This window comes from Malaclemys terrapin, chromosome 9, assembly GCF_027887155.1.
Source record: "Malaclemys terrapin pileata isolate rMalTer1 chromosome 9, rMalTer1.hap1, whole genome shotgun sequence".
Taxonomy (NCBI): domain Eukaryota; kingdom Metazoa; phylum Chordata; order Testudines; family Emydidae; genus Malaclemys; species Malaclemys terrapin.
The window spans coordinates 3,230,836-3,257,882 of record NC_071513.1 but is presented as its reverse complement, the minus strand read 5'-3'; the positions used below and the strand labels follow the sequence as shown (position 1 = coordinate 3,257,882).

Sequence of the window (27,047 nt, the reverse complement as noted above, 5' to 3'; positions counted from 1 at the left end):
TGCATGCCTTTGCTTCCAGACCTCCCTCCAAAGAGAAGTCTGCATCTGTGTAACAGTGGCTGCAGCCTTCTCCATCCAGCTGAGAGTGAAATTGTGTGTGAAAGAGGACTCAGGGTACCCTGTCTGGCACACAGCGCAGATTACCAAGACTCCTGCACTTGCTGGCAGTTCAGCTGTGTGCTCAAGGATGCTGCATCTGAAAGTCCAGTTCTTGGATGACTCCCAGAAGATCTTTGTAGTGGATGTAAGTGGCTATCATATTATTGTTTTGTTCTAATTACTGAAGTCATTGCTGCACCAAAGGATTACATAACCCTCAGATGGTCTCTAAGAGCTACTGGTTTTCAGCTTTGGAAAAAGGAGCATGTAGCATTGTCCTCCTTGTATGTGTCAGTGCTAACGAGCACAAGCTGGGCTCTGTCATTTGCATCCCATTTTTAAAAAGTGGGGGAGATGGGTTTTACTCATCTGGTGTCATCAGTTTGAAATCAGCCGGGATGGGGTGTATTTTTGACAAGTGTGACAGTCGTTTGTCTGGATGCCAACATAAGCATCGGCCAGGAAGAAAAGTCTGGGTCCAGGACAAACATAACATATTTAACCAAATTACCCATGGGGGGAAAGATCTGTATGCTTGTCTTCATGGAGACTAGGCTGATGAGAAAAACGAATGGAATTACATTGAGGAGATCAGAAGCAAAGAAAATCATTGACTCTTATTTACTGTCTAACAGTACCTGGAAAAAAAACTATATCGTTATTAACTATGCAAAATTAATAAATATTAACCTTGAATATTAACCTGCAAAATCTGCGCTAAAATATTAGCCTTTCCTTTCTACATCGTTACAGCTTTGTGTGTAGCTAACTGCAAAGTGATATTACTGTCTACATCTCTTTCTAGGAGTGACTGAGAATATACTGTTGATTAGCCTGCTACGGTCACATTCAAATAACATTTAACCAGATCGATTTCAGGACTTAGTTCTCTCTCTCCAGGGACCATGTTATTTTATATAAAGTTATTTTATTCAAATTATAATACATTTCCTAGGAAATATTTTATAACATAGCCTGAGAGAACTTGTATTCAGTTTCAGTTGTAGTTTGGTTTCTTTGCAATTGCATTTTTGAATACAGTAATTCCGTACTCTGAATAAGTAGGAAGAATTTTTTTTTTAACTTGTATTTAGTTACATGAATGCAGCAGAGGTTTGGAGTCATCTGGCAAATGAGGTGTTTTTAAACATGCTGAGTTTTATCACGGCGAGATGGGGGTGTGTGGGGTGAGAGTTGAATGAATGCTGCTAATACGATATTGCTGCAGTTTGTCCATCTCTGTGTCCTTATTTGCACAAGACATTTATAGCACGATCACCCTGCATGACATGTTATTGCAGCAAATAGCCTCCATTAGAGCAACTACAAGCCATTTCCTTCTTTTTTTTCCTACATGGAACAGTATTGGAAACCCCTTTTAGGCATTTGCTGCATTTGCTGCTCTATGGTTACGATAAATGAGGAGTTGAATTAGTGACTTCTCCAGAATAAAAAGACTGCTCTAGGCTAAGCTTTGAACAGATATTTCAAGCAACTCAAACGTGACTCTTCCTAAACCCTTACTGACTTTGGAAAGCTCTCTCGAATGTAGAGTGCTTTAGTGTAATGGGAGGAAGAAATACAAAAGAGACCAAATACAAGGGCCTGGTTTCCCACTGTCTGGTACCTTGGGTAATCATTTGCACCTGTCCCCCATGGACATAAATACCACTGGTGGGACTGGGCAGGTCAGAGCTGATGTTCCATACACCCACTTTGCACCAGAGTAAATAGCTACACAAGGGTGCCAGCCAGTGGACAATTGTGTCTCTTTTTGGGAAATTGAGACCTTAAACAGCTAGGGCAAATGTTTCTGCTGCTAGCAGCCCCCCTCGCCCCCAGCAGCTAACATTTACTTCAAGCTCCGGAGAAACTTTACAAATGCTGCGTTGTCTCATTTCAGAGGGGCACATGCAACAGACTCAGGGTTAGCAGCCAGGTTTGTCCTTTATCAGAGGTGAAGGAAGCAGTGTCTGAATCTGCAAACCAGGGGCTGCCACATTTTACCTCCTACCAGCATGCTTGCAGGGCTCCTTGGTTTCCTTCTAGCAGCAAAACCCCTTGGGGGTGAAGAGATCCTGTGGCTGCGGCGTGGCTCCTCCCTCTCCCTCTCCCCTGCCCCAACCCCAGAAGCAGCCGGGCGGCTAGGCTGGGGGTCTGTGACACTCCCACCCAGAACATCAGAGCACGTGTCCCTTTGCAGACCCTCCAGCAATCCTTTCCCCTTCTATCTCCAGGGAAGCTGTGAGGCCATTGGCTTCCCCCCAGGGCTATGAAACGACAACGTGAGCCCCACCAGTAACTTCTGCAGTGGGGGAGTTAGTGATGCTCCCACCAGCGTTAGCCTCCACTGCGGCATTTTGCTGCTTGTGTAAAGGGAACAGTCTGCATCTGCTGGCTGCACCCTTGGTCCAGTACCTGCTTGCTCTGAGGGCCTCGCTCTGACCCAGGGTAAAAGACCTCTAAGTGATGAGGGAAGCAGCTCTGCATGCTCCCTCCTTGCTCTCTTCCATGCATGCTCCCCACCCCGGTCCTGGCTTCTTCTCCCCCCATCTGACAGCAGAGCAGAGCACAGAGCCCGTAGAAACTGGCAATGAAGGAGACCTGGCCCTGTTCATTTCCCCAGGGGCAGGCCCAGAGCCAAGCCCAGTGCTTTTCCCAGCGGCGAGGCGCCCACCATTCCCCGAAGAGATGACTTCATGTTCTAACGGATCGCGCCGTTCAGAAATGTCTAGCCATATTCCTAGTCGGTCTGTGTCGGCAGCACTACTTTCCAAGTGTCACCCTTCGCTTGTTGCTCCCTAGACACATGACTTTCCGTTTGGTTACATTAGGCTGGCGTTCTCTGTCCCGGTTTCTAATCTCTCTCAGCCCCTCTGTACCAGTTCTCTGCCCTCCCTGAAGCTCACAATACCTCCCAGTTTGGGATCCGCTGAGACCGTAATGAATGTGCCACCTATTCGATCGTCCGCGCCATCCCTAATTTTGTTAGGCTCCTTAATGGTGATCAGTGTCGCTGCATGGCTAAGCCAGTGAACACGGCCCTTCTGTTACAATCCATTCTGAGAGCCCAGTTACGGCCCTGAGACCCAGTGGAGGAGCCTTCTCAGCACCAGCACGTCTTTGCATTTTCCCCAGCCGAGCCCTGCCGGTGGTAGCTGAGTCGAAGGGCTCAACCTGGCCCTACACTCTGGACCCTGTAGTGCCGCCCACGGTGTTCGCAACCTCCTGGAACTCCGGGGCTGCTTCCTATGCGGTGGCACGGGAACTACTGTGCCTTCTCGCCCCGATGCCTATGCGTGGGACAGACGTAATTTGGCTTCTTGCACTGCGTGGGATATTGCAAAGCTGTTAGCAATGCAGCAACATCCCTTCTTTCCCCTTTCCCTGCGTGTCTGAATGAGCTCTCCAGCACATGGTCCCTTATAGAACGTCATTCAGGACATTCTTCTGATCGCTGGGAATCGTTTGAACAAAGCAGGACGAGTGGACTCCAGCAGCATGTTGAGACTGTCCGAGAGCAGGGCAGAAATGGCGAGAAAACGGCTTTGTTGCTTTCTGCTCCGCACAAAGGCTGAATGTTTGCAGAGCTTGCTTCTTTGCAAGTATGATTTGCTACAGGGCAAGATTTGTCTAAAAACCAGCAAACCTAATTGCCAGGCAGAGCCAGCAAAGGGCACAAATTTGACTGCCTCCTCCTGTCCTTTGTCGTGAGTCAAGGCAGGAATGCACTGAATTTAACAGAGCGGACTGCCCTGCATTTGCAAGTCGATGCATGTGCATGTGGACAGGGGGGATCCAGCGTATTTGGATTTGCAGAAAACCTTTGCCAAGGTCCCTCACCAAAGGCTCTTAAGCAAAGTAGGCACTCCTAGGATATGAGGGAAGGTTCTCTCATGGATTGGTAACTGGTTAAAAGACAGGAAACAAAGAGTAGGAATAAATGGTCAGTTTTCAGAATGGAGAGAGGTAAATAGTGATGTCCCCCAGGGGTCTGTACTAGGACCAATCCTATTCAACATATTCATAAATGATCTGGAAAAAGGAGTAAACAGTGAGGTGACAAAGTTTGCAGATGATACAAAACTACTTAAGATAGTTAGGTCCTAAGGAGACTGCGAAGAGCTACAAAGGGACCACACAAAAGTATGTGACTGGGCAACAAAATGGCAGATGAAATGTAATGTTGATCAATGCAAAATAATGGACATTGGAAAAAACAATCCCAGTTATACATACAAAATGATGGGGTCTAAATAAGCTGATACAACTAAAGAAAGAGAACTTGGAGTCATTGTGGACAGTTCTCTGAAAACATCCACTCAATGTGCAGCGGCAGTCAAAAAAGCCAACAGAATGTTAGGAACCATTAGGGAAGGGACAGATAATATCATAAAGCCACTATGCAAACCCATGATACGCCCACACCTTGAATACTGCACGCAGTTCTTGTCACCTCATCTCAAAAAGATACATTAGAAATAGAAAAGGTACAGAGAAGGGCAACAAAATTATTAGGGGTATGGAACAGCTTCCATTTGAGGAGAGATTAAAAAGACTGAAACTGTTCATCTTGGAAAAGAGACGACTAAAGGGAGATATGATAGAAGTCTATAAAATCATGGCCAGCGTGGAAAAAGTGAATAGGGAAGTGTTGTTTACCCTTTCACATAACACAAGAATCAGAGGTCACCCAGTGAAATTAATAGGCAGCAGGTTTAAAACAAACATAAGGAAGTACTTCTTCACACAACGCACAGTCAACTTGTGGAACTCATTGCCAGGGGATGTTGTCAAGACCAAAAGTATAACAGGGTTAAAAAAAGAATTAGATAAGTTCATGGAGGATAGGCCCGTCAGTGGCTATTATCCAAGCTGGGCAGGGATGCAACCCCATGCTCTGGGTGTCCCTAAGCCTCTGACTACCAGAACCTGGGAGTGGACGACAAGGGATGGATCACTCAGTAATTGCCCTGTTCTGTTCACCCCTTCTAAAGCATCTGGCATCAGCCACTGTCAGAAGACAGGATACTGGGCTAGATGGACCATTGGTTTGACCCAAAATGGCCATTCTTAAGGTCTTCTGATGTTCTTAAGTAAGATTCTGCAGAAACAACAGAGCTGGTAGTTTCATTCCAGTAACACTGGGCAAGGGCCTGAATCACCAAAACTGTCATTGGTACTAAGGGCTCATTCCCAGCCCAGAGTGGAAACACTCCCAGGGACTTGAATGGATGTTGAATCACATCCTACGATCTAGCCTGGACTGTGGGAGAAACCATTGCATTTTAACATGGCTGTTCCTAGCACAGTTCTAGGGTGGTGGAGGAGTCCTTCTGAGAACTGAAACAGCTAAGCCCCTGAAGATCAGGACTCTCTTTCAGCAAGCTCATATGTATGTCTGGATTGGGATATGCCAAATTGTTTTATCAGCCTGCTCATTGTTGCATCTGCGTAAGCACATTGCAGCAGAGTGCAGGCTGCTTGCAATACTGCTGTTATTGTTGTGATGGTGGTGGACCCGGTCAAATGGGGAACCTTTTTATGTCTACATGCAGGGAGCTGGATGCAAGCAGGCTCCGTGCCTGGCTGAGTGGGGTTGTCTTTATTCTGGAGTGTGTTTCTTTCTGAAGATGGCAACTCCAGTCCTCTTCTGGAGGGATTCACCATTCTCCAGAACTAACTGGGCATCCTTTTGGGTGATTCTTCCATCCCAACCAGCTCCAGGCAGGGCTGAACCGAAGGAAAGAAAACTTAGCTGCCACTTACTCTCGCCACTGGAAAGTATTCCTACCTGGGGCTACATTGGCCCCCGGAACAGGCTTACGTTGGTTCCTTCGCACAAGCAGCACTTCCTGGCACCAGGTGGACAGAGACAGCTGCAGCCTGGCACCCAGGTCTCCTGCCTTCTCCACTAGACACCCTCCCTCTTGTGACGTTGCAGAAGTGCTGGCTGCAGGGAGGTTCTGGGCAGTGGCTGTTTGCCGGGTTTCCCACAGCCTGGGAGAGTGTCTAGGATTAATTCTGGGTATTTATTAGCCACTTATTTAGAGCTTCACTTGAACACTTTCAACGCTTTGGAAATATTGGGACTTTGTCCCCAGCTAGTGTCTATTAGCATAGTTCCACCAGTGGCAAGGAGCCGCTGTACGTCCCGCCAGCTGGGGCCGCAGCCCATTGTCCCTGCCTCAGGGTGTCTGAGCCCAGCCAGCAGTCGGGCCGCACTCACTTCTTTGCGTTCAGTTTAGGGCCTGGTTACTGGTAAGGCTCATCATAATGTGCACTAAAAAGCACGTTCCCAAGAGAGGGCAGAGGCTGTTGAAGAGGAAGGTGTAACAGGAGGGTGGGAGAAGAGAAAGGACAAAGGGTGAACACGCTCCTAGAGCAGAGGCAGGAGATACAGGACAGAGATCGGGCGACAAGAGTCCCTCTCTCCTCTTCTGGTGTAAGTGATGCCATGTGTGGCGTGATCCGAAGCCTGAAAGTGAGTAACACGCCTGTGAGAAAACAGCGAGCGCCTCTCTCTTCCAGCTGCCCATCACTGGGAAGAATGCTTGACAATTTTAGCATGGAAATAAACAATCATAATTGTTTTAATTATCCTTGTGATCTAGTCATTTTGAGGCAAATGAGGCATGCTGGAGCAAGAACGCTATTATTATGCTGTCACTTTGCAGCAGGCTCAGCACGCGGGGCTAGCAATTTCCACCCCCCCGGGAGCGACAAAGGGTTGCTATTAGCGTGCAGCATGGACATATTGCTCTGAACAAGTTGCAGTTTTCAAGTCACCTCCCCTTCCCTCTGGGAAGGAACTCTGCGATCCATTTGCCTGCCAGTGCTATTTCCTGCGTAAGTGTTTTATCTCAGGATAGTCACTTGAAAGTTGAGGCTAATTATTGTCCTGCTTTAAACTTGCTTTCATACCAAACCCTCTTCATCTCTGAATGTTTCTTATTTTGTAAGAGACATGGAGAGTGAGGTAATATCTCTGCTGCTGGTGAAAGAGACAAGCTTGTGAACTACACGGAGCTCTTCTCTAGATCCTGATTTGTGGTCTGCTGGGGATGGGCACTAGGACACCTGGGTTCTATTCCCAGCTGTGCCAATCGATCATTGGGAAAAGTCAGGTAACCACTGAAGCTTGCTGGGTTTAAGTTTACCAGATACAGATGATAGTGGGCTTCGAACATCAAAGAGTTATGCAGATTAATGAAAATGTCTACAGTGCACTGATGTCCTTGGGTGCATGGTACTATATACCTGCAATGCATTAGTAAAACTCTTGACAGTACTGCAATAGATACCTGTGTTCCCAACATTGCAGCCCCTGCACACTGCGCTCCACCACAGCTTTGGACTTCAGCCCCTTTTGTTACAGAGAGACTAGTGAGACGTCCCCTTATCTTTTCCCAAAGTGCTAAAGAGTCTTTAATGTGCAACTGGCCAGAAAGGATGTCAGTGTCATAATGCTGGCCCTGATTGACAACTGGCTGACCGGGGCGGCGAGAGCCCTTCTCTTCTTCCGCAGCCTGTGACAAATGTAGCCAGTCCAGAGCCAGGTGGACTCCTTGGCCAGGGACAGGGCTCCAGGAAAAGTTGATGGGATGATTTGGATGCCTGAATTCCATTGATTTAAATAGCCAACTCCTGTAGGCAGTTTGCAAATCTCAGGTCAGACGGACGGTCCCTTGCATAGCTCTGGACCAAGCACCACTGGTGCTCATCTTTTGGCCAGTCCAATTTTCAGCTTCCTTTTTTCACCACAAGCAGCATTTTTTCTTCTTCTTTCCCATCCTTCCCAAGACATTAAAGGACTGTCACCAGCTTTTCAGCAGGGCGCCCTATTAATTTACCAGCTCTCTGTGTGTGTGCACCAACAAGTTACACAGGTTTGATGTTCGCTTCCAGATCGCTGGTGAATTAAATGCTTTTGCCATGGCAACCCTGATTTCATATGATATTTCCATATGGTGGTTCTGAGCATAGCGCATTTGTCTTCAGGAAACATCACTGCATTGTCTGAACCGCTCTATCGCCCACAATAGCTTTTGTTAAAAGGCAGAAAAATAAACTAAGATTTTGTCCAGGTTTTTTTTCATGCATCCGATTCCTGGGAGTTGTGAAAAACTTTTCTTATTTTATTCTCCACAAAGAGTTTTAATTCAAAGGACTAAGAGGATGACATATGCTGCGTTTAGTAGTTCACTTCCAGCGGCAACTCGCCTTTCTTGACTAAGGTTTGTCTCTGGATCATGCTGCCGGCTTAGGTGGGAAAGAAACATTTTCAAGTTAACAAAAATAGCCCAATGACAGTTTTTAAAACTCTCTCAAATATTTCTTCTTTTCAATATGTGGCGTGTGTCAGCTACGTGATGCGCTGAGGTAGAATTAAGGTTTTACGGCACTCTTTTGGGCTGGCCAGCACACCCTGTGTTGTGCACTGCACCAGGGGGTGGTGGGATATAATCATGAGAAAAGTTTTATACACTGTAAGATTATGTTTTCTAAGACTACATTTTCAAAAGTGACTCGTGAACCTTTTTCAGTGCCCAACTGGAGATATCGTAAAGGGGCCTGACTTTCAGAGTGGGTGTTCAGTGTGAAAATCAGACTTTGTGTAGGTTCTGCAGACCTAAAAAATACCACGAACCAAAAGCTCCCAGAGTCACTAGTTACTTTTGAAGTTGAGGCCTCTGTACACCATGTGTGTGTGTGTGTGTGTGCATGTGTGCACGTGTGTGTGCATGTGTGTGTGCGTGTGCACGTGCGCACACTCTAGCGGTAACTCTTTATACCAGTGAAACTCTCCTAACTTCAGTGGCATTAGCCCTGAGTCTCCCCAGCACGAGATCCGATTCAGGCCCGTGGCAGTTTAGTAAGACTCTGACTCCGGTTCTCTGCTGTGCACATTACATACTGACTGCACCTGACCAGGGGAGGGCGCCAGCAGAGGCGTGCGGGGCAGTGTAAGGCCTGCAGAAGAATATAATAGTGATGAGACATCTGTATCTAGGATGTGTATGTTTGTTTTATTGTATTTGTTATTTTTATTGAATTATTATTTGTCTCATCCCCAAATTGTACTGGCTACTTTGCAGGCAAGACGTCTTAGCCCAGGGGCCCATTAATAGCTTCAAAGATTCATGACTGGAGTTTCTTATTGACATCGGTGACATCAGTTAATCTCTTGCTCCAGACATTGCCCATTGCGCTGCTTCTAACGAGCTTTTTGTTTGCTAGCAAAAGTCCTCTGGCAAAGGGTTGTTCAACCTGAGTTGCAGCCACCTGCGCCTGGCGGAGAAGGAATACTTCGGACTGGAATTCCAAAGCCAGGCCGGAAACAATGTAAGTGACGTTCTTCAAGAAGGCCAAGTTCCCTCTGAATGAAACACAGCACTTGGCAAAGGCAGCATTCAGCAGTCCTGAGCGTCCATTAGTAGATTGCTTTTACCTTTCAAAAATAGGTTCTGACAAACCTGAAGGTTGCAAAGTAAAGGGGCTGGTCTACACTGGGGGTGGGGTGGGGGGAATCGATCTAAGATACGCAACTTCAGCCTCGAGAATAGCGTAGCTGAAGTCGACGTATCTTAGATAACTTACCTCCCGTCCTCACGGCATGGGATCGACGGCCGCGGCTCCCCCATCGACTCCACTTCCACCTCTCGCCCTGGTGGAGTTCCGGAGTCGACGGGGAGCGCGTTCGGGGATCGATTTATCGCGTCTAGACGAGATGTGATAAATCGATCCCCAATAGATCGATCGCTACCCGCCGATCCAGCGGGTAGTGAAGACGTACCCAAGCACTGAAAGGTGGGAAATGCCAGAAGCAAGGCTGCCGTGCAGTGGGAATGCTGCCACCTTGTGCATAGGCAGCATGATTCAGTCTTTAGTGACACAATAACACACATCAAATTGCTGGTCCCGCTTCCTTTCCTGACGTCTGCCCCTAACTCCAGCGCCTTCCCATCCACCCACCCGCTCTGCGCCCGTCTGTCCCCACAACCTCCTCTCCTCCCTCTGCTCCTGTCCTGCCCCTCTTCTACCCGCCCTGCCTATCACAGCATAGGGTTGCCAGGTGTCTGGTTTTCGACTGGAACACTTGGTCGAAAAGGGACCCTGGCGGCTCTGGTCAGCACTGCCGACCGGGACGTTAAAAGTCTGATTGGCGGTGCTGCCCGGCTAAGCAGGCTAGTCCCTACCTGTCCTGGCTCCGCTCTGTGCCCCAGAAGCAGCCAGCAAGTCCGGGGCCTAAGCAGGGGCCACGGGGCTCTACGCGCTCTCCCCGCCCCAAGCACCGGCTCCGCATTCCCATTGGCTGGGAACTGCAGCCAATGGGAGCTGGGGAGGGCGGTGCCTGTGAGCAAGAGCAGTGCAAGGAGCCTCCTAGCCCCCCCGCCTCGGAGCCACACCTGCTGGGGCATAGTGGGAGCCAAGACAGGCAGGGAGCCTGCCTTAGCCCCCCTGCTGCGCCGCTGAGTGGGAGTCACCCGAGGTAAGCCTGCGCCCCAACCCCTTTGCTGGGGACAAAGGCTGCGCCATGACCCTTGCAGGCATAGGGGCTTCCCAGGGTGCTTTCTGGCCCACTCATTTGTCAGCAGAGCTGTTCAGAGCCTACGCATGCTTTTTAAAAGGAATTTTAGTCTCGATCGGGATTTCGCCCCCATTTCTTCTTGTTGCACAACGAGATCAATGAGGTTCCTGCAGAAAGGCACCCCCCTGGGCACTACACAAAAGCGGAAGTAAAGGTGAAACTGTCCAAATTCTTGAGTGTCCTGGTCCTAATTCTTCCCCTAATGGTCTCAAGTTGCAGTGGGAGAGGTCCAGGTTGGATATTAGGAAACACTATTTCACTAGGAGGATGGTGAAGCACTGGAATGGGTTACCTTGGGAGGTGGTGGAATCTCCTTCCTTAGAGGTTTTTAAGGCCCGGCTTGACAAAGCCCTGGCTGGGATGATTTAGTTGGGGATTGGTCCTGCTTTGAGCAGGGGGTTGGACTAGATGACCTCCTGAGGTCCCTTCCAACCCTGAGATTCTATGACTCTAAGTGCCATTGACTTCAGTGTGCTCGAGTGACTTCCTCACGTCCTGCAGTGGGAGAACATGGCCCATCTGGGTTTATTATTCTTCCTGCCCCTATTACTGGCAGGTCACTCTTTAGTTTTTTCCTAGCATCAGCAGGCCTGTATCTTTTCTACTTTCTCTCCTGACACGTTGCGTTGTTTTTATTTATACAAACCCAGCACTTCATGCTGTGTCTTCACCAACTTCTTCCTTGCTGTTATTGCAGGTTTGGCTGGAGCTTCTAAAACCCATAACAAAACAGATGAAAAGTAAGTGTCTAAGGAATAACCATGTGCTAGCCGCTGCAGACAAATCTCAGCTAGTACCAGAAGTCTCACCGGCACATTCATGAGCTGGCTGACGCTTGGGGACGGGGGCTTTCAGGTTCTGGCCTTTGCTTGGGTTCCCCTTGTGCTGGGGGGTTGGGTGGGTCTGTTTGCCAAGTCTTCACGTTCCAGTTTACATCCTGTGAGAGTGTAGCGGCCGTAGGAGCGGGGCTCGAATTGTGATGCTCTGGATCTCTGTCGCTCAGCAGAGCAATGGCAATGCTGTCCTGTCTGTAACAAAACTCAGGCTGCGAGATCCTGGCAGCTCACGTGCCTGATCAGTGTTCGGCCAAAAGCTACTTTTCTGTCTGGAGTGTAGCTATGTGCGCCTAGAGCAGCGATACTCAGTGATTCTGGAGCCAAATTAGCGAGCGACATTACCCCAAGGAGCCCCAGTGATGTGACTTCATTGTAGTACTATTCATATACAAACAGCATGACGGGGAAATATTTACTGTACATATTTATTATTCTCACAGCAAACAGGTTAATATGTTTGTGCCCGTTGATAACTTAATTGGTTAATGACGTAATAAAAGCCTCCTGATTGGTTAATAACGGGTTGGTTAATAGTGAAATCACCCAGTGTTTTAATATCATGTGCTGCAAAGAGCCACAGGAGACACAGTAAAGACCCACTTGGGGCTCGCGAGCCGCAGGCTGAGTATCACTGAGTAAGCGGGCCTCTGCAACCCTTACACAAGCAAAGGGACCTCCACTGGTGAAATTCACTCCTATGCCTAGGCTAGCACCGGGTGTATGTCAGTACTTAATCTGTGCCAGGGCTGAGCCCGGCACCTCTGGGCCTGGCAGTTCAGAGCCCCGGCACCTCCGGGCATGGCAGTTCAGAGCCCCGGCACCTCTGGGCCTGGCAGTTCAGAGCCCCGGCACCTGTGGTCTTGCTGCATCAGTTATGAATGTAAAAAAATTGCTTGAGCCCCGGCACCTCTTTCATTACAATTAAGCACTAGTCTATGCAGGATGTAGGCGGCAGCTAGGCCTGGTGCTGGAGAGATGCATTCCATCCTAGAACATCCCATCCCAACCGGGATTACCCCGAGGTGACCTACAGACTGCCAGACACAGAACCAATCATCTAAACCATTTCCCCATCAGCTTAGATTATGATTTTCAAAAACAAATTTGCAAGCGAGATCAAGTTCAGGTATCGGCTGCACTGAGCCGTGTGTGAAATCGTGGTTCCTGGTTGCGGGGGGTGAGGCTGCAAAACAAAGCATTGGGGCTTGATTGCAACATTGTACTCCATGCATTTCAGCATGAGTGAAAGGCCTGGCACAAGCACCTGCTTCGTGGCTGTGACGTGTCAGCTCTGGGCTGGCCTGGGTGTTTTGCCACAGCTCAGAAGCAGGCGTGCCACATGCTCTCAACCTGCTGCCTGCAGGTTAGAAATGCAGCAGCCCCTTTGCAGGTTTTGCATTCGCACATTCTGTTGTGTGCTGTCCTGCATGCCAGTCAGAATGGATTGAAACACAACTGTCCTTATAGTGGTGGTGCCCCCGCCCTCTGCCCTCCCGCCATGACCCCTCCCCACCAGCTCTGCCATTTCAGAGGCTGCTGCCAAATCGTTGTGCCTGTGAATTTCTCAGCTTTTCCCTGCTTCAAGGTGGTTCCTATCTTCTATTCAAATCACCCCCCAGGCTCTGAGAGGAACAGGTGATTCTGTCCTTAATGCAGTTTCAGGGAAGCCAATACGTTTGTATGTAGCTCCTGGAGTGCCAAGAACTGTCCTTCGGGGAGTCCCCTCGACCCACACAGTGCAAGGCACTGGGACATTTCAAGGGGCAAGGCTGTGGACCCAGCCATCGGGTTCCTGGCTCCTGGCACACACTACAGCTGAGGCTGGTCTAAGTTATGTGGCTTGGGGGGTGAATAGATTACCCCCCTGAGCAATGTGAGTGCTGGTGATGACAGTGCTCTGTCCCCGGGAGAGCGTCTCCGGCTGCCATAGCTACTGCCACTCGCGGGCACTGGCGTAATGAAGTCGACGGGAGAACTCTCTCCTCGCCGATCGGCTGAGGGCATCTGCACTCGCTGCGCCGCTGTAAGCTCTGTGGTGTGGCCACCCCCTCGGTCTCAACAGCTTTGTGTCCATTGTTCCACAGAAAGGCAGATGGGGCCCCGGAATCACCTCCACTCAAGTGCGGCCCTTTTGTAGGCCCCAGCGTTCCGTTTGGCTTCCCCTTCTAGCCCATGTGTGGCTGAGACACAACGGGCTTTAAAACGCTGTCGAGGACCAAAGTCTGCCCTTCGTTAACCCCCTCCAGATGCCTGCAGGATTTGTCTGGGTGGAGCTGTGGGCAGACTTGGGTGCTGGGAATATGAATTTTCCCAATTACATGCCTGCCAACAGCCCCTCCCTGCCCAAAACAACCCTGCAATTACATTTATCTGAGCTGATCCTGCAGCTCTCAGTGCACAAACGAGCCATGGGAGGGCTTGTTTCTTCCTTACCTCCTCTGGGCCCTGTAGCACGGGCTGGTTACATTTTCGGTTTGTCTGGGTTTCATTGCGCGCCAGTAGCGTCTGTGGAGGGGCTGTTGTCGCTGTGCGGTATTGTCCACCCCCCAATGGGAAGCTCTGATTCAGAATAGATGGCTGGCTAGACCCCACTGGGATAGCCACATTAAGAAATGCTGAACACGATTGTTTTCACTTCAGACACTCCGGTCCGCTGGAATTCAGTGGGCAAAGAAGCAGCCCGATGGGCCCAATCCTGGGAGGTGATTGGACTCCAATGGGAACTGCACATGCTCTGCCGTGGCTCAATCCAGCCAGGTACTGAACACCCTGTCCCCGGCCCAGGGCAGCACTCAAGTACATGTTTAATCTGAATCATCGGGGTTGTCCTGTTTACTGGAGTGGGGCCATTCTCCCATTGACTTCAATAGTCCTGCTCGTGTGGTACAACTTGAGGTTCTGCTTAAGTACGTGGCTGGATTGAATCCCGGCTCAGCACCCTGCAGGATCACGTCCTAGATGCTCAGCACCCATCAGGGCCGAATTTGTAAGGAATGAAAGTGATTTACTCCCCCGTGTGCGTGGGTGCAGGGTGTGTGAAGAGATTTGTAAATGTTCTCAACAGACATTTGAAATAAAACTTATGAAGATGTTGTGTTTTAAGATCCTAAGGAGGTTCTTTTCAAATTTATGGTGAAATTTTTCCCAGTGGACCCTGGACATCTGAGAGAAGAGTTGACAAGGTACGGTACTATTTTTTTTTTCATTGTCTACATTTTTATTCGCTACTAGAGGCTTTGTAACGCAGTCTTCGTTGTCTAAAACATTCAGGGTCTGCAGCCAAAAGAGGCCCTCTAGCAATAGTCATTTTGACTATCAGTGCAACTTTAGATGTTGCAAATATTTCTTTCTCTGACCCTCTGTTTAGAAACACAAAAAAATCTGCCTAATCCATCATCTTTATTTGTCCATTAGCCATAGCCATACATTGCAGATTTTTATTTGCTAGGCATTGTTTGGGGTTCCCTATGATCTGTAAATTTGCTGCAGAATCCTACCTTTTAGTGCAAAATTGTGCTCTAGAATATAAGCTTTTATTTAAAAAACAATTATGTTTTGGAGAAAACATTACAGACATGAACCAAGTGTAAAACCAATGCAGCAGTTTCATGCAGATTCGTTAGCCAACCTAAGACAATAGCTCTGAGAGGTGTGAACTGTCCCGTAGTTCGAAGGGTTGCATTCACTTCGAAACCTACAGATTGCCGTTCAAATGTCAGTGTTATTTCTCTGATAAACACCCAAGCAACACACCTCATCTCACAATCCCAAACTGCTTCTCACACACTGGGTGTCGAAAGCTTAGTTGTTCCTGACCCTGCTGCTAAAACTACCAGCGTCTACAATGCTTCTTTACAATGTGTAAAATGATCTGAGTTTAAAATCAGACTCACAGCAGGATACTGGCTGATCGTCTGGGTCTACAATGGACCTTGATAAGTTTATGAATGGGGTTACATGTTAGGGTTTTCTGCGATAGCATGGAACTGGACTCAAGGGTGGCCAGTTGTCCGGTTTTCAACCAGAAAGTCCAGTTGAAAAGGGGACATGATGGTGTCCGGTCAGATCTACTGACTGGACTCCCAAAGTCCAGTTACTGTGGGCGGGAGAGGTGCCAGGTCATCACCTCTGCCAGCCCCTACTCAGACAGAGCCGCCCCCTACCTGCATCGCACGGCTGCAGCTCCCAGCCCGGCTCCGAAGGCGAGTCCCTCCCGACCCCTTTCCCATCATCCCCTTTAACTTCTTCTCTTCCCTCTGGAAAACTGTCAGCTCATGTCTGTACGTCTGGCACAGCCTACGAGACAAGTGACTCCCTGCGCAGGCCCTACCTGCATTGGTTTCGCAGCCATGCTAGCAACAGAGTTCTCTGATTTGAAGAAATCTCTGTCCCTGGTGGTAATGAAAGAATTGTTGGGGGTAAAACGAGATCCACTTGAACTGAGACTTGACCAGTTCCTTTTAGCCTTTATTCTGGGCGTCTTAAGACAATGTCGTGATCACCTCGCCATCACATATACATGCAAAACCCAATATGGCCAGGGCAGCAAGTGATGAAGTTACCTTTCCTGGGAACAGGGTGACTTCTTCAAACCTCTGCTCTGTACTTCCCATGTGTCCTCGCCAGTCACTTGGGGTCAGTCATTTAGCTGTTCTCCTCAGGCAGACAAGAGGCAGGGGAAATGGGGACAGTTGGACTGGGGCCTCAAAAATGTATGTAACTGACATGAAATGGGCAGGGGAGGGGCCCCAGTGAACATGATGTACTGGGGTCCAAATTATCTCTCGCCAGGCCCATGTGTACTGCCTTCCATCTGAGTATCGCCAGGTGATTTATAAACATCCGTCCTGATCTCGGCCCTGTCAGAGGTGGCAGGTGAAGGATCTCAGCTCCTTTCAGGGCTGGGCCTTTCACCCGTGCAAAGCCTAACTGATTCCGGGAGGGTCCCCTGTCTAGCAAAGTCCCCATGCAGGACATGGGCTGGCTGCGTTCCTTAATAACTAGTCTGAGCTGGGAGCGGGAACTTTTGCTCTCGGTCAGGAAACTGTTCTCTCTTCCTTTGCAGGTATCTCTTTACCCTTCAAATCAAGAGGGACCTGGCAGTCGGGAGGCTCCCCTGCAGTGAGAACAGCACCGCGTTGCTGGTGTCGCACCTCTTGCAGTGTAAGGACAGACAAGCGTGCTCTAGATCTGCTCCTGTTCGCCCACAAGGGACGCCCGGGGTGACATTCTCTGGCCTGTGATATGCAGGAGGTCAGCCTAGGTGATCACAATTGGCCCTGAAAAACGGTGTATCGTTCTATTGTTCCAAACGTCCGCTTCTAACTATTCACTTCCAAAGCATGGCTTAGCTTACAAACCAACCCCTCTGCTCTGCTCTGGATGTCAGGGCAAAGCAGTGGCTGTCTGACAAACGCTGTCTGTTTGCCCGGTCCTTGCCCATAGCTGGGTGCAGCAGCAGAACCTGACTACAATAGACTCACTATTCTATCCCATCATCTGGCTTTTGCAGCCAGAGTTTTGAGTGAAATCAGCCCAGGCAGCAGGAGAGCAGGCCTAGCGGCGCGCATGGGGAACTGCTCTCGGGAGAGAGGGTTGCAGGTCAGGGGCGAGCCAGCGTCCACTGACGTCCCTAGGAAACTTTCCCTGGCTGTGATGGGAGCGAGACCAAGCCCAAAGGTGCCAGTCCAGCAAAGCACTTGTGGAGGAGAGCTGAGCTGGAGTGAAATGAGTCGAGTTAGTGTGTGTTTGCACAGACAGTTCAGTGCTCAGTGTGCAGCCGTTGCCCGGCTGTGTTCCCTGAGCTTTTCCATCGGAAGCATCTGTACCTCTCAGAACAGCCGGGCGGGCGTTACCGCAGTGGAAATGGTCTTTGGCTAGCAACATGGCCCAGGCTGTTTAGTGTCCCCTGGGCGACCAGCTCGGAGTCTCCCACACCATGGTCCAGCCAGGGATGGCTTGTTTCCTTGGCCTTCAGCCCTCCCCAAGAGTCACCGCATGGAGCCTGCATGGCCTCCCAGCCACAGGGCCAAGGACCACTATGGTCCAAAATGGAAAGGTTGAGTGAAGGCATCTGGATCTCCAGTTAGAGCCTAACCTCTTGACCCTTAGTCATGTGAGCAATCCTTACTGACACAAGTGAGGTTGGAAGGATGAGGCCTTTAGTCTGGCTTAACGAGACCCCCATCCGCTGAGGGGCTGAGTGCCCCAATAAGGTGCTGGGTCCCTTCCATGCCCATCAAAGCCCTTGTGTCAGGAAAAGCCCTGTTGTCAGAACCGTGTCGCTGGTTCTTCGGGCCTGCTCCTGTCGAAGCTAACAGCAAAACTCTCACTGACATCAGTGAGACAGGACCAGGTCCTCAGTGAGGGAACATCAGAAACATCACATTTAGGAAGAGCTGGAAGTTGGTGTTCTCTGTCTGGGCTCTTTCCATCCCCCCGCACCATGTCTATGTTCTTGCAAGGATCAGCAAAGTCGCTGGTCTCTGAATACTCGCTCAGTTTGCCTGCTGTCGTCTCCTCAATTGGCATTGCTAAATGCCGCTCTTCGTTTCTTTCCCTACAGCTGAGCTGGGGGACTTTCACGAAGAAACAGATAAGAAGCACCTGGAGAGCCACCAGTATTTACCCAACCAGGAATATTTAGATGATAAGATCATGCATTATCACCAGAAGCACGTGTGAGCATTTCATCCGCTCTTGGGTCCTACTCAGCTCATAATGTATCTGCTCCTTTCACCACACGGATATTAAATACCTGTAGCAGAGACTGGTTTATACAGTATGTGGGGGTGCTGTCAGAGGACTTTAGAGGGGGCTATTTATTCTAATGTCAGTAGACTTATAACCCTCTTCCTTCCCTAGTGGGAAGACGCCAGCTGAGTCGGACGTTCACCTGTTGGACATAGCCAGGAAGTTAGAAATGTATGGGATTAGACCCCACCCCGCGAGCGATGGGGAAGGGACGCAGATCAATCTGGCTGTCACGCACATGGGAGTGCTGGTTTTACGGGTAACAACATTTCCCTTTTAAATTCCTACCGTACGATGCAATGGGACCCTTCTGGAAGAGCTTTTCCTTCCATTCTCATCAAAGGCCTTTTAGCTGTACCAGAACCTACCTGACGTGTTCTTGCACCAAGAAATCACCCTGGGGACGGGACACACTCTGTAGACAGGCGCTGTAGTGAGTAAATAAGGGAAGTAAACATTTGTTGTTGTAGGCCCCTTCTGAAATCCAAGCACTTCACTATCTTCGTCACTACCCAGCCTGCTAAGAGCTGGGGGGCGATGGTTTTCCTGTCCTAGGACCAACACTTTTGAGAGTTGGAAATTGTTTCCTAGCCTGAAAAGTCAAAAAAATCTCAAAAATAGTCACAAACAAACCAGAAATCTAGTTTTTTCGTTTCCGGTCAATTGAAACATTTTGTTTCAATTTTAGTCTTTTTTTTTCTTTAACCCTTTTCAGTCAAATTAGCTTAAATTTTTAGACAAAAAGTTGTTTTGAACCAAACAACTGGAATTTTTCCTTTTGAAAATGTCCAAACAATGAAATGTTCCCCTCTACGTTTGTTCAAGCTGGGCAAACCACTGAACTCTAGCCAGCGGTGACAAATCACACCCTAGACATGGCTTCCACTGATGTGGGAGGTGTCCGCTTTGAGAATCTGTCTTGTTTGCCCTTGTAAACTAGCGTGTTTGAGAAGTAAGATGTTCACGTTCCAGGGCAGCGCCACACGTTTCCCATATAATCTTCAAGCAAAAATAGCCGTCTAATGGCTATGCAATTACCTAGTGCTATAATCATGACATCTGAGCAGCGTAACTACATACCTCTGTGTTTCCTGCATGAAGTGGGGCAGCCACGCCTAGACTAATTCCAACCTGCGAAGCCACTTGTGGTGGAAGAAAATCATAATTCCTGGCCCATTGTTAATAACTAGCAGCCTGTGTAGCACATTCTGAGGCGAGTGGTGCTCTGCCTGGCTGTTTGTTCAGCGAGACAGACACACACACACACACGCACACATTATAACTGGAGCATAAACAGCTCCTTTAAAGCCCAGTAGTTTCTATGTCAGAACACAGTGCTTGGGGTCGGAAATGTGGCCCTAACCCCGTTGTGTTGAGGAGTTCTTTTTAAAGTTTGCTTGCCCGAGAGAATGCATGCTAGGGCAGTACAGGTATGTTCTAGTTAGATTAATGCCTGAATCACGTACATAACGACTGCGCTTTGCCCAACAGACAGCGGATGGAGCACCCCCGCTCATTAAGGGCCTGATCCCGCCCCACTGAAATCGACCGGGATCTAGGCCAGTGCCCATTGAAATTAATGGCAGTCTTTCCAGTAACACCGGGGGGCTTTGGCTCAGGCCCTTGGCGTTTTGTAATTAACTCCCATAACACAGGATCAGGCCCTGTCATCTTATCCTTCCTGCTTGGGTCCAAATCTGCTTGTCTGACACAGCCCCTCGGAGCCAGGGTAAACCGATGCTGGTAAATTGGTGGGACTGTAAAGTGAGCAGGATTTGAGGCCAAATCCTCGGAGCACCATCTACACTCACGGGAGTCAATAGATGCAGAGTGCATTTTGCCAGCTCACGGCCCTGGCCGGTAATGATTTGACCATGACCAATGCATTGTCATTGCAGGGGAACACAAAGATCAACACATTCAACTGGGCCAAAATTCGGAAACTGAGTTTTAAGAGGAAACATTTTCTAATCAAACTACATGCAAATATCTCTGTAAGTACCATGTTGCCACCCGCTGCCAGGGTTGAAGAGCACAGGTTTGTATCAAGCAAGGAATAGTTAGAAGGGCTTTGCCAAGGTTGGCAGAGGTGGCGAAAGCTTCTTAACAGTGTGTGTGTGTGTGGGGGGTGTCACTGGCACCCGAACCGTGGCCCTCCCCGCACGCTGCCCCTTCTCCCTTTTCAAAGTGGTGGGGCCATGGCCTCCCATCCCTCCCTGTTCCTGTGCCCCGCCCCAAAGGTCACGTACTTCAAATAACATGTGCTCCCTTGGGCTGTGTCAGTGTTGGTGTGTGGTCTCTCGCTTCACCTCGCTCCTATGTGTCCTGGAAGTTTCTCCTCACGCTGTGTGTGAAGCCCCAGGGGCACAGACTGGTTAGGCCTCCACAATGTGTATATGGAGAACACCTTTGTGGTCCCCGAGTATTTCCAGCCGACAGCCTAGTTCTACATTCAACTGCCCCAGGCACTGCTAGGGGTCAGCTAGCAACATGTGTAACACAGGTTAGTGGCCCATATACATCAGACCAGGGCCCCTCACCCTGTCCCCAATGAGACCCACACCCAGTTTCAGCTCTAAGTCCATTGAGAGGCCTGGGGTTGCAGGGTTCACAGGCCAGTCCTGCATCACTCGCTGCATGTCTCCTTGTGTGAAAAATTGCTCGTGTTTTCACTATTGGACACTGACTTTGCAACGGGGGTTGACCCTTTGGGTTGTGTTTCAAATGTCCGGTTCTCATCCAGGCTCTGTGCAAGGACACCTTAGAGTTTACCATGGCAAGCAGAGATGCATGCAAAGCATTTTGGAAGACGTGCGTGGAGTACCATGCTTTTTTTAGACTCTCCGAAGAACCAAAATCCAAGCCCAAAGCCCTCCTGTGCAGCAAAGGTTCAAGTTTCCGCTATAGGTAAATCGCTCGCACTAGCTCCAGTAACACTGTGAGGAAAGCGAATGGCTCTTTGCTAGCGTTCGCTGTGTGGTGCAACGTGGGGGGAGGAAACTTGGCGCTAGCTGGTGCCTTTAGGCACAGCCTGATGAGCAAGTAGCCCTGCGAGGGCAGCAGTGGGCCAAAGGCTGTGTCTACCCAGGGATTAAAAACCCCCGTGGCTGGCCCGGGCCAGCTGAAGTGGCGCGTGGGGCTTGGGCGCCGGGGCGGAATGATTTGCTTTGTAGATACTCACTCTGAAGCGCAGGCTTCGGGCCCCTGTGAGGGAAGGATCCCAGAGCTCTGGCTCCAGCCTGAGCCTATCGTCTACACAGTGATTTGTCACCCCGGAGCCCGTCAGTTGGACTGAGCCATGCCCCAGGGCTTTGATCCCCGAGAGTCTCCTCCGAGTTGCAGTTCTTGTCTGGCTTCCTCCATGCCCGAGGGAGGCAGCCTAGGCCCATTCCCCTGTACCCGCACCCTCTGCGTCTCGCCCAGCAGAGCAGGGCCAGGCCTGCCTGCCTGAACCTCGAGCTCCTTTGTCCAAGCCTGTTGTGCAAGGCATCAGCCAGCCGTTGCCTCTGTGCTGGCTACAGCAGAGGTTACAGTCACATGCAGTACGGACAGCACCGTTAGAACTTGTTTCTCACAAGCGTTTTTCTGTCCTTGCCAGCGGCAGAACCCAACGGCAGCTGCTGGAGCACGGGCGCAAGGGGAAGGGGAAGAGCGCGCCGTTTGAGAGGTATCGAAGGGGGCAGAGGAGGCTTTGTAGCATTTCACGGGCTATTTGCAAGGGGAAACTGACCTGTGTGTCTTGGATTTGCAGGAAACACTACCCGGCTCAGTACCACGAAAGGCAGTGCCGCTCGTCCCCAGACCTCCTCACAGACGTGTCCAAACAGGTACTGGTCTCGCCTCAGTGTCCCTGATGGAAAAAGCCACCAGCCCCCAGGCCTGGTTAATCATTCCACCGCAGCCTTTGCTGCCCTGGAGAGAAAGCAGTGGGGCGGGAGCCCATGCTGGGCCATTCCCTGGGTATTTTGGGGGCATGGCGCAGCAGCGACCAGGGGAGCGCGTGTCCAGTGCTCTGCGAGCTGGTCTGTGAACAGCGAAGGAGCGAACCCCAGAGTGGGGCCAGCACTTGTGTACAACACCGTACAGTGTGTGTGGGGAGCGCTGGGTCCGTCATCTGCCCCTTGCACGGTGGATCGTGCTGCATTGTAATGGGGCGTGTGGGTGTATAGGACACCACCACTCGTGAGACTTGGTTCCCTCTGTGCTGGGACCCACATTCCCGTCTGTTTCCCACCCGCCCAGGAGATAACCGCATGTGTTCATCCCCCCACCCCGCCCCAGCTAAGGGCTCCCCTAGTGGCCCAAAGGGCTAGACCAGAGGTGGCTCCTGGCGGCAGGGGAAGGGAAGTGGTACCACCGAGGTAGCCTAGCAGGTGGGACTTGGCCTCACTGCCTCGCCACCCATCACGGCCACACCCTGCCAAGGTCTGACTGGAACCGCATGGCTCAGGTTAGGGTTTCACTGGGCCCTGCCCTGCCTGTGCTGAGAACAGAATCTGGCCACAAGGCGGGTGTGTGCGTGTGTTCGACCCGACGGGCTACGGAGTAGCATTTATTAATCTGGTTGCTTGTGGGGCTGTAATGAACAGAAGAAGAGAGAGAGAGAGAACCCGCCTCCCCTTTCCAGTGCCTTTCCCCTACCCTAACAGGCCCTGCTGTCTCCCTAGGTTGAAGACCTGCGCCTGGCATACGGCAGCAGAGCCTGTTACCGGAACACAAACGGGGTCCACGCGTCGGATCCCATGCTGGACAGCAGGAGGCGGAATTCCTCCGTGGAGGTGACGTTCGCAGCGGAGCTGGAGCGCTCCAAGCCTGAAGCTGACCCCAGGCTCCTGCCCCATTCCAAAAGCAGCTCTGCCTTCCCGTTGGCCTACGCCGAGCTGGAGCTGGAGTGGGAGCCGGCCGACGGCTTCGGGCAGCGCCGCCCGCTGACCTCCTTCCAGCCCAGCCACCAGCTTGCTGGGAACAGTAAAAGCACCTCGGTTGGCAACATGAGGGAGGTCGCCTCCAGGCAGCTGAGGTACACAGATGTGCCCTACGTCCCTTCCGCCAGCCAGCCGCTGGAGACGACGTCTCCGCAAGTGTTCTTTTACGTGGACAGGCCTCCCCCGGTACCACGCCACATGCCACATGCCGCCGAGGAAGCAGGGAGAGGGCTGAGTGGCCCTGGCCCCATGTCAATGAAACCTTCCAAGAGATGGCCGGGCCCGGCCCGGATGAAGGAGCTGCAGCCCGAGGCCTTGCCCAGGACTTACTGCGTTAGCAGGCACCTGCAAGAGGAGAGCAGAGCCCTGGCTGGGGCTTTTGACTACAGCATTCAAGAGCAACTGCCCAAAAGATCCTGGAGCCAGTCCGATATGAAAACCATCCATTTCCCGTACGGGTCGGAGTTCAGGCCGCTGGGCCCTTGCCCTGCTCTGAGCAGTAGAAAAGCAAGTATCTTACGGTCCATGCTCGCCCAGCAAGGGCTTTCCAACCCCACTGCAGCTCCGCGCCCGGCCGAATGCGGGGTGGGCAGCGGGACCGAGTCCAGCGACTCCGACCCGGATCTCCTGAACGCCGATTACTACTCTCTGTATGGCCGGGTAGGAAAGTCGCCCCTGGCCCGGGTGCGTCTGTCCTCGGGCAGCCTCCAGCTGGAGGAGGAGGATGAAGAGGTGTCCTTTGCGACAAGCAGCGCAGAAGCAAGGACTTCAATGGGCATGTCCAATTATTTCACGTAACCGTCACCAATCGGCTTGAGAGCGCAGAGATTTCCAAAGCCAGCTCAAAGGAACAGGAAAGTCATTTTTGTGTGGTGCTGCTCCCTCCTCCTTGCTAATCATTGTGCCGGGTGAGTGTTGTGTGAGTGCAATCAGCTGTAGAGACTGTGTTACTGGACGACAGGGGAGCTCTAGGACATAAAGATCTAGGCAACAGACAAGAAAAAGTAGCCACCAGCGGGCACCCCAGCAAAATCTCCTACATCGAGGTTCTCAACGAAGAGGGGTCAGCTAGTCACATGCCCTGGGCTTGCCCCAAACTGCTAAATGTCACATCCGTGCTCCTCCGCGAGGCGAATAGATTAAATGAAAGCTGCTAAATGTCTGTTTCTAATGGAGAGTGAGCGAGATGGCCACTGGGAGCCTGTTTGGGAAGACTGGTGAGTGCGTTAACAGAACGTTTGTTATGGCAGCTCCATATGCCCCAGCTCCTGATCACAAAGGAACCCACTCTGTGACGCCAACCGCCTGTATTTTGACGCAGCCACATAATTAATGATGGCGAGGAGCGCCTCTCTTCTAACCACGGATGGTGCCTCACCCAAGCCTCTAGACAGGTTGGCTCGAGTACGTCAGAGTTGCAGCCCAGTGTGTTGGTCACTGGCATTCAGATTTGTGTAGGGAGCGAATGCCGCCTCTTCCCCAGCCACACCATCTTCAGCCAAAGACGCTGCCGAGAACCATATTTTGTATGTCTGTTTGTAAATCGGTTTTGGCGGCTGCCCTGCAGGCTGCCCCCGCCCGCTGTGAGGCGGGAGGTACTTCCCATTACCACTGACGGTGTCTTTGCCACTCACATCCACCTCTCTCCTTCCTTCCGCTAAGAGACAGCATGTGGCCATACAAGCTACCCGGTGTGGGCCCAAACCTGGGAGGAGAGACACACGCTGAGCCCTCAGAGACACACGCTTCTCGACCCCTACATTCAAGCGAGCAGCCGAGAGACCTGGCCGGAATCACTGATGGGGACCGCAAGAAAACTTCAGGCTGGCTGAGCTGCCCCCACCAGGGCCGGCTCCAGGCACCAGCCCACCAAGCTGGTGCTTGGGGCGGCACCTGGAGGGGGGTGGCGCGGCGCTCCGGCCCAAGATCAGGGCTGCAACCAGGCTCGCTGCCCTCCCCCCGGCGCAGCCTCTGGCCCCCGGGGAGAGCGGAGCCCTGCTGGGGCTCGCCGCCCTCCCCCCGGCGCTCTGGCCCCCGGGGAGAGCGGAGCCCTGCTGGGGCACGCCGCCCTCCCCCCGGCGCAGCCTCTGGCCGCCGCGGAGAGCAGAGCCCTGCTGGGGCTCGCTGCCCTCCCCCCAGTGCCTGGCTGCGGGGGCTCCGCTCTCCCCAGCGGGGCTCGCCGCCCTCCCCTGCGGGGGCGGGGAGCGGGGGGGGCGGCGGGAGGCTTTTTTGCCTGGGGCGGTAAAAAAGCCAGAGCCGGCACTGCCCCCCACCCCCCGCCCATCAGTAGTGAACGGACCAGCCAACGCACAAACACGGCGCTCACTTGGAATAAGCTGTAACGGGTGGACAGGCTCCCACTGGCACTCCCAAGTAAGACACTGGTTACTAGAGAAGGCCAAAAAAAAAAAAAAAAAAAAAAAAAGGAACATATTTTTGCCCAAAAATGTTGCCTTTTTTTTCCTGTTGAAAAATTTCAGATATTGATGTTTTCTGACCAGCTTTTGTATTTACCAACCACCGGGCCAGGAAAGTGGAAATACCTATTTTTAACCTGGTATTTTAGTTTTTAAAACATCAAATTTTCCCTCAAACCCAGCTAACCCTTTGTAAGAAAAAAAAAAAAAAGGTCCAAGAGATGCAACCAGAGTCCGACCCGGCTGCTGTGAGAGTCTGTAGTGTTCTCTGTCCAGCCCTGTAGGCCGCGACTGTAAGGGAAGGCTGGAGGGTGCCCCGGAGGTGATCTGGGGTCACACACTTGCTTGGCAAGAAGCAAGTAAACCAGGCTGTCGCGCGACGTGCTATAGCGGCTTTGTTGGGCACACTCCTGGTGGAGAAAGACGTATTTTTCAAGCTCTCATCTTCGTTCTATAGTTTTAGAAGCTGGACAATAAACCAAACGACCCCCCCAGATACACACGCTGCTTTAGGTGTGGCGTCGTTTTCCTTTTTTAGGCACAGCAGAAGTGCCAGGGGCGCCTACACACCAGCTGATGTAGGAATCCCCAGGCGTTTAGCTTCCTCCTGGTTGCTCCACCAAGGGTCCCCCACCGGACGCACAGCAGGGGCGGGTTAAACCTGGAGATCACAGGACACCCATCACAATCCTGCACCTCCTCCACCGAGCAGCCCTGCCGGTTCCTGTCCCCTGCCAGCTGCCATGTGCCAACCTCCTCCCACACCCTCACTGGCTCGGCTACCTCACTGCTTGAAGCAGCAAAACTCTTGGTTGGATTTCTAAAGCCCCCACCCCCCACCCCAAGGGAACATGTTATAGAAAGTGGCATCTCCTTAGCCCTGAGGTTGACCCCCACAGAGCGCCTCCTTCATGGCCTGAGATGCTGTGAGTATTTTGCCTCTCAGGCAGAGGTGGATTAAGATTTATTGGGGTCCTGGGTACAGAGAACATTTGCCCCCCCCCCACAATCCTCCCTGCCATGGGGCCCTGCCCCCTGCTCCTCCCTGTCCCCCAAGGCCATGCCCCCTGACTGGCCAGAAGCCGGGCTGCCCAGGGAGCTGCCCAGGGAGCCCGGCTGCTGGGGGGAGCCCTGGACCCTCCACCTGCCCTGGGGGGGGCTGCTCTCAGACCCCCTCTCCCAGGGCAGGTGGAAGGCTTGGGGCTCCCCACAGCTGCCCGGGCTCCCTGGGTGGCTTGCACTATAGCCTAGGGCAGTGATCCCCAAACTGTGGAGCGCACCACCCTAGGAGGGCTCGGGGGCGGGGGGGGGGGAAATGGTGGGGCCCAGGTCAGCCCCCCCACAAGGGAATGGGATGCTCCTGGTGGTGGGGGTGACTGAAAAAGTTTGGGGACCCCCAGCCTAGCAATTGCATAGTGCGCCTGTG

General features: G+C 51.5%; 1 protein-coding gene across 1 annotated transcript; it reads left to right on the top strand.

Moving 5' to 3' along the window:
- FRMD7 (FERM domain containing 7) lies at positions 1-25,146 on the top strand. Its single transcript, XM_054040289.1, has 12 exons — positions 1-244; positions 9,340-9,444; positions 11,388-11,430; positions 14,630-14,708; positions 16,592-16,689; positions 18,092-18,206; positions 18,391-18,538; positions 20,178-20,273; positions 21,023-21,186; positions 21,878-21,946; positions 22,031-22,106; positions 22,947-25,146. The coding sequence occupies exons 1-12, from the start codon at positions 188-190 to the stop codon at positions 24,000-24,002; spliced, it is 2,106 nt and encodes a 701-aa protein (XP_053896264.1). The 5' UTR covers positions 1-187; the 3' UTR covers positions 24,003-25,146.
- The last annotated feature ends 1,901 nt before the right edge of the window (positions 25,147-27,047 follow it).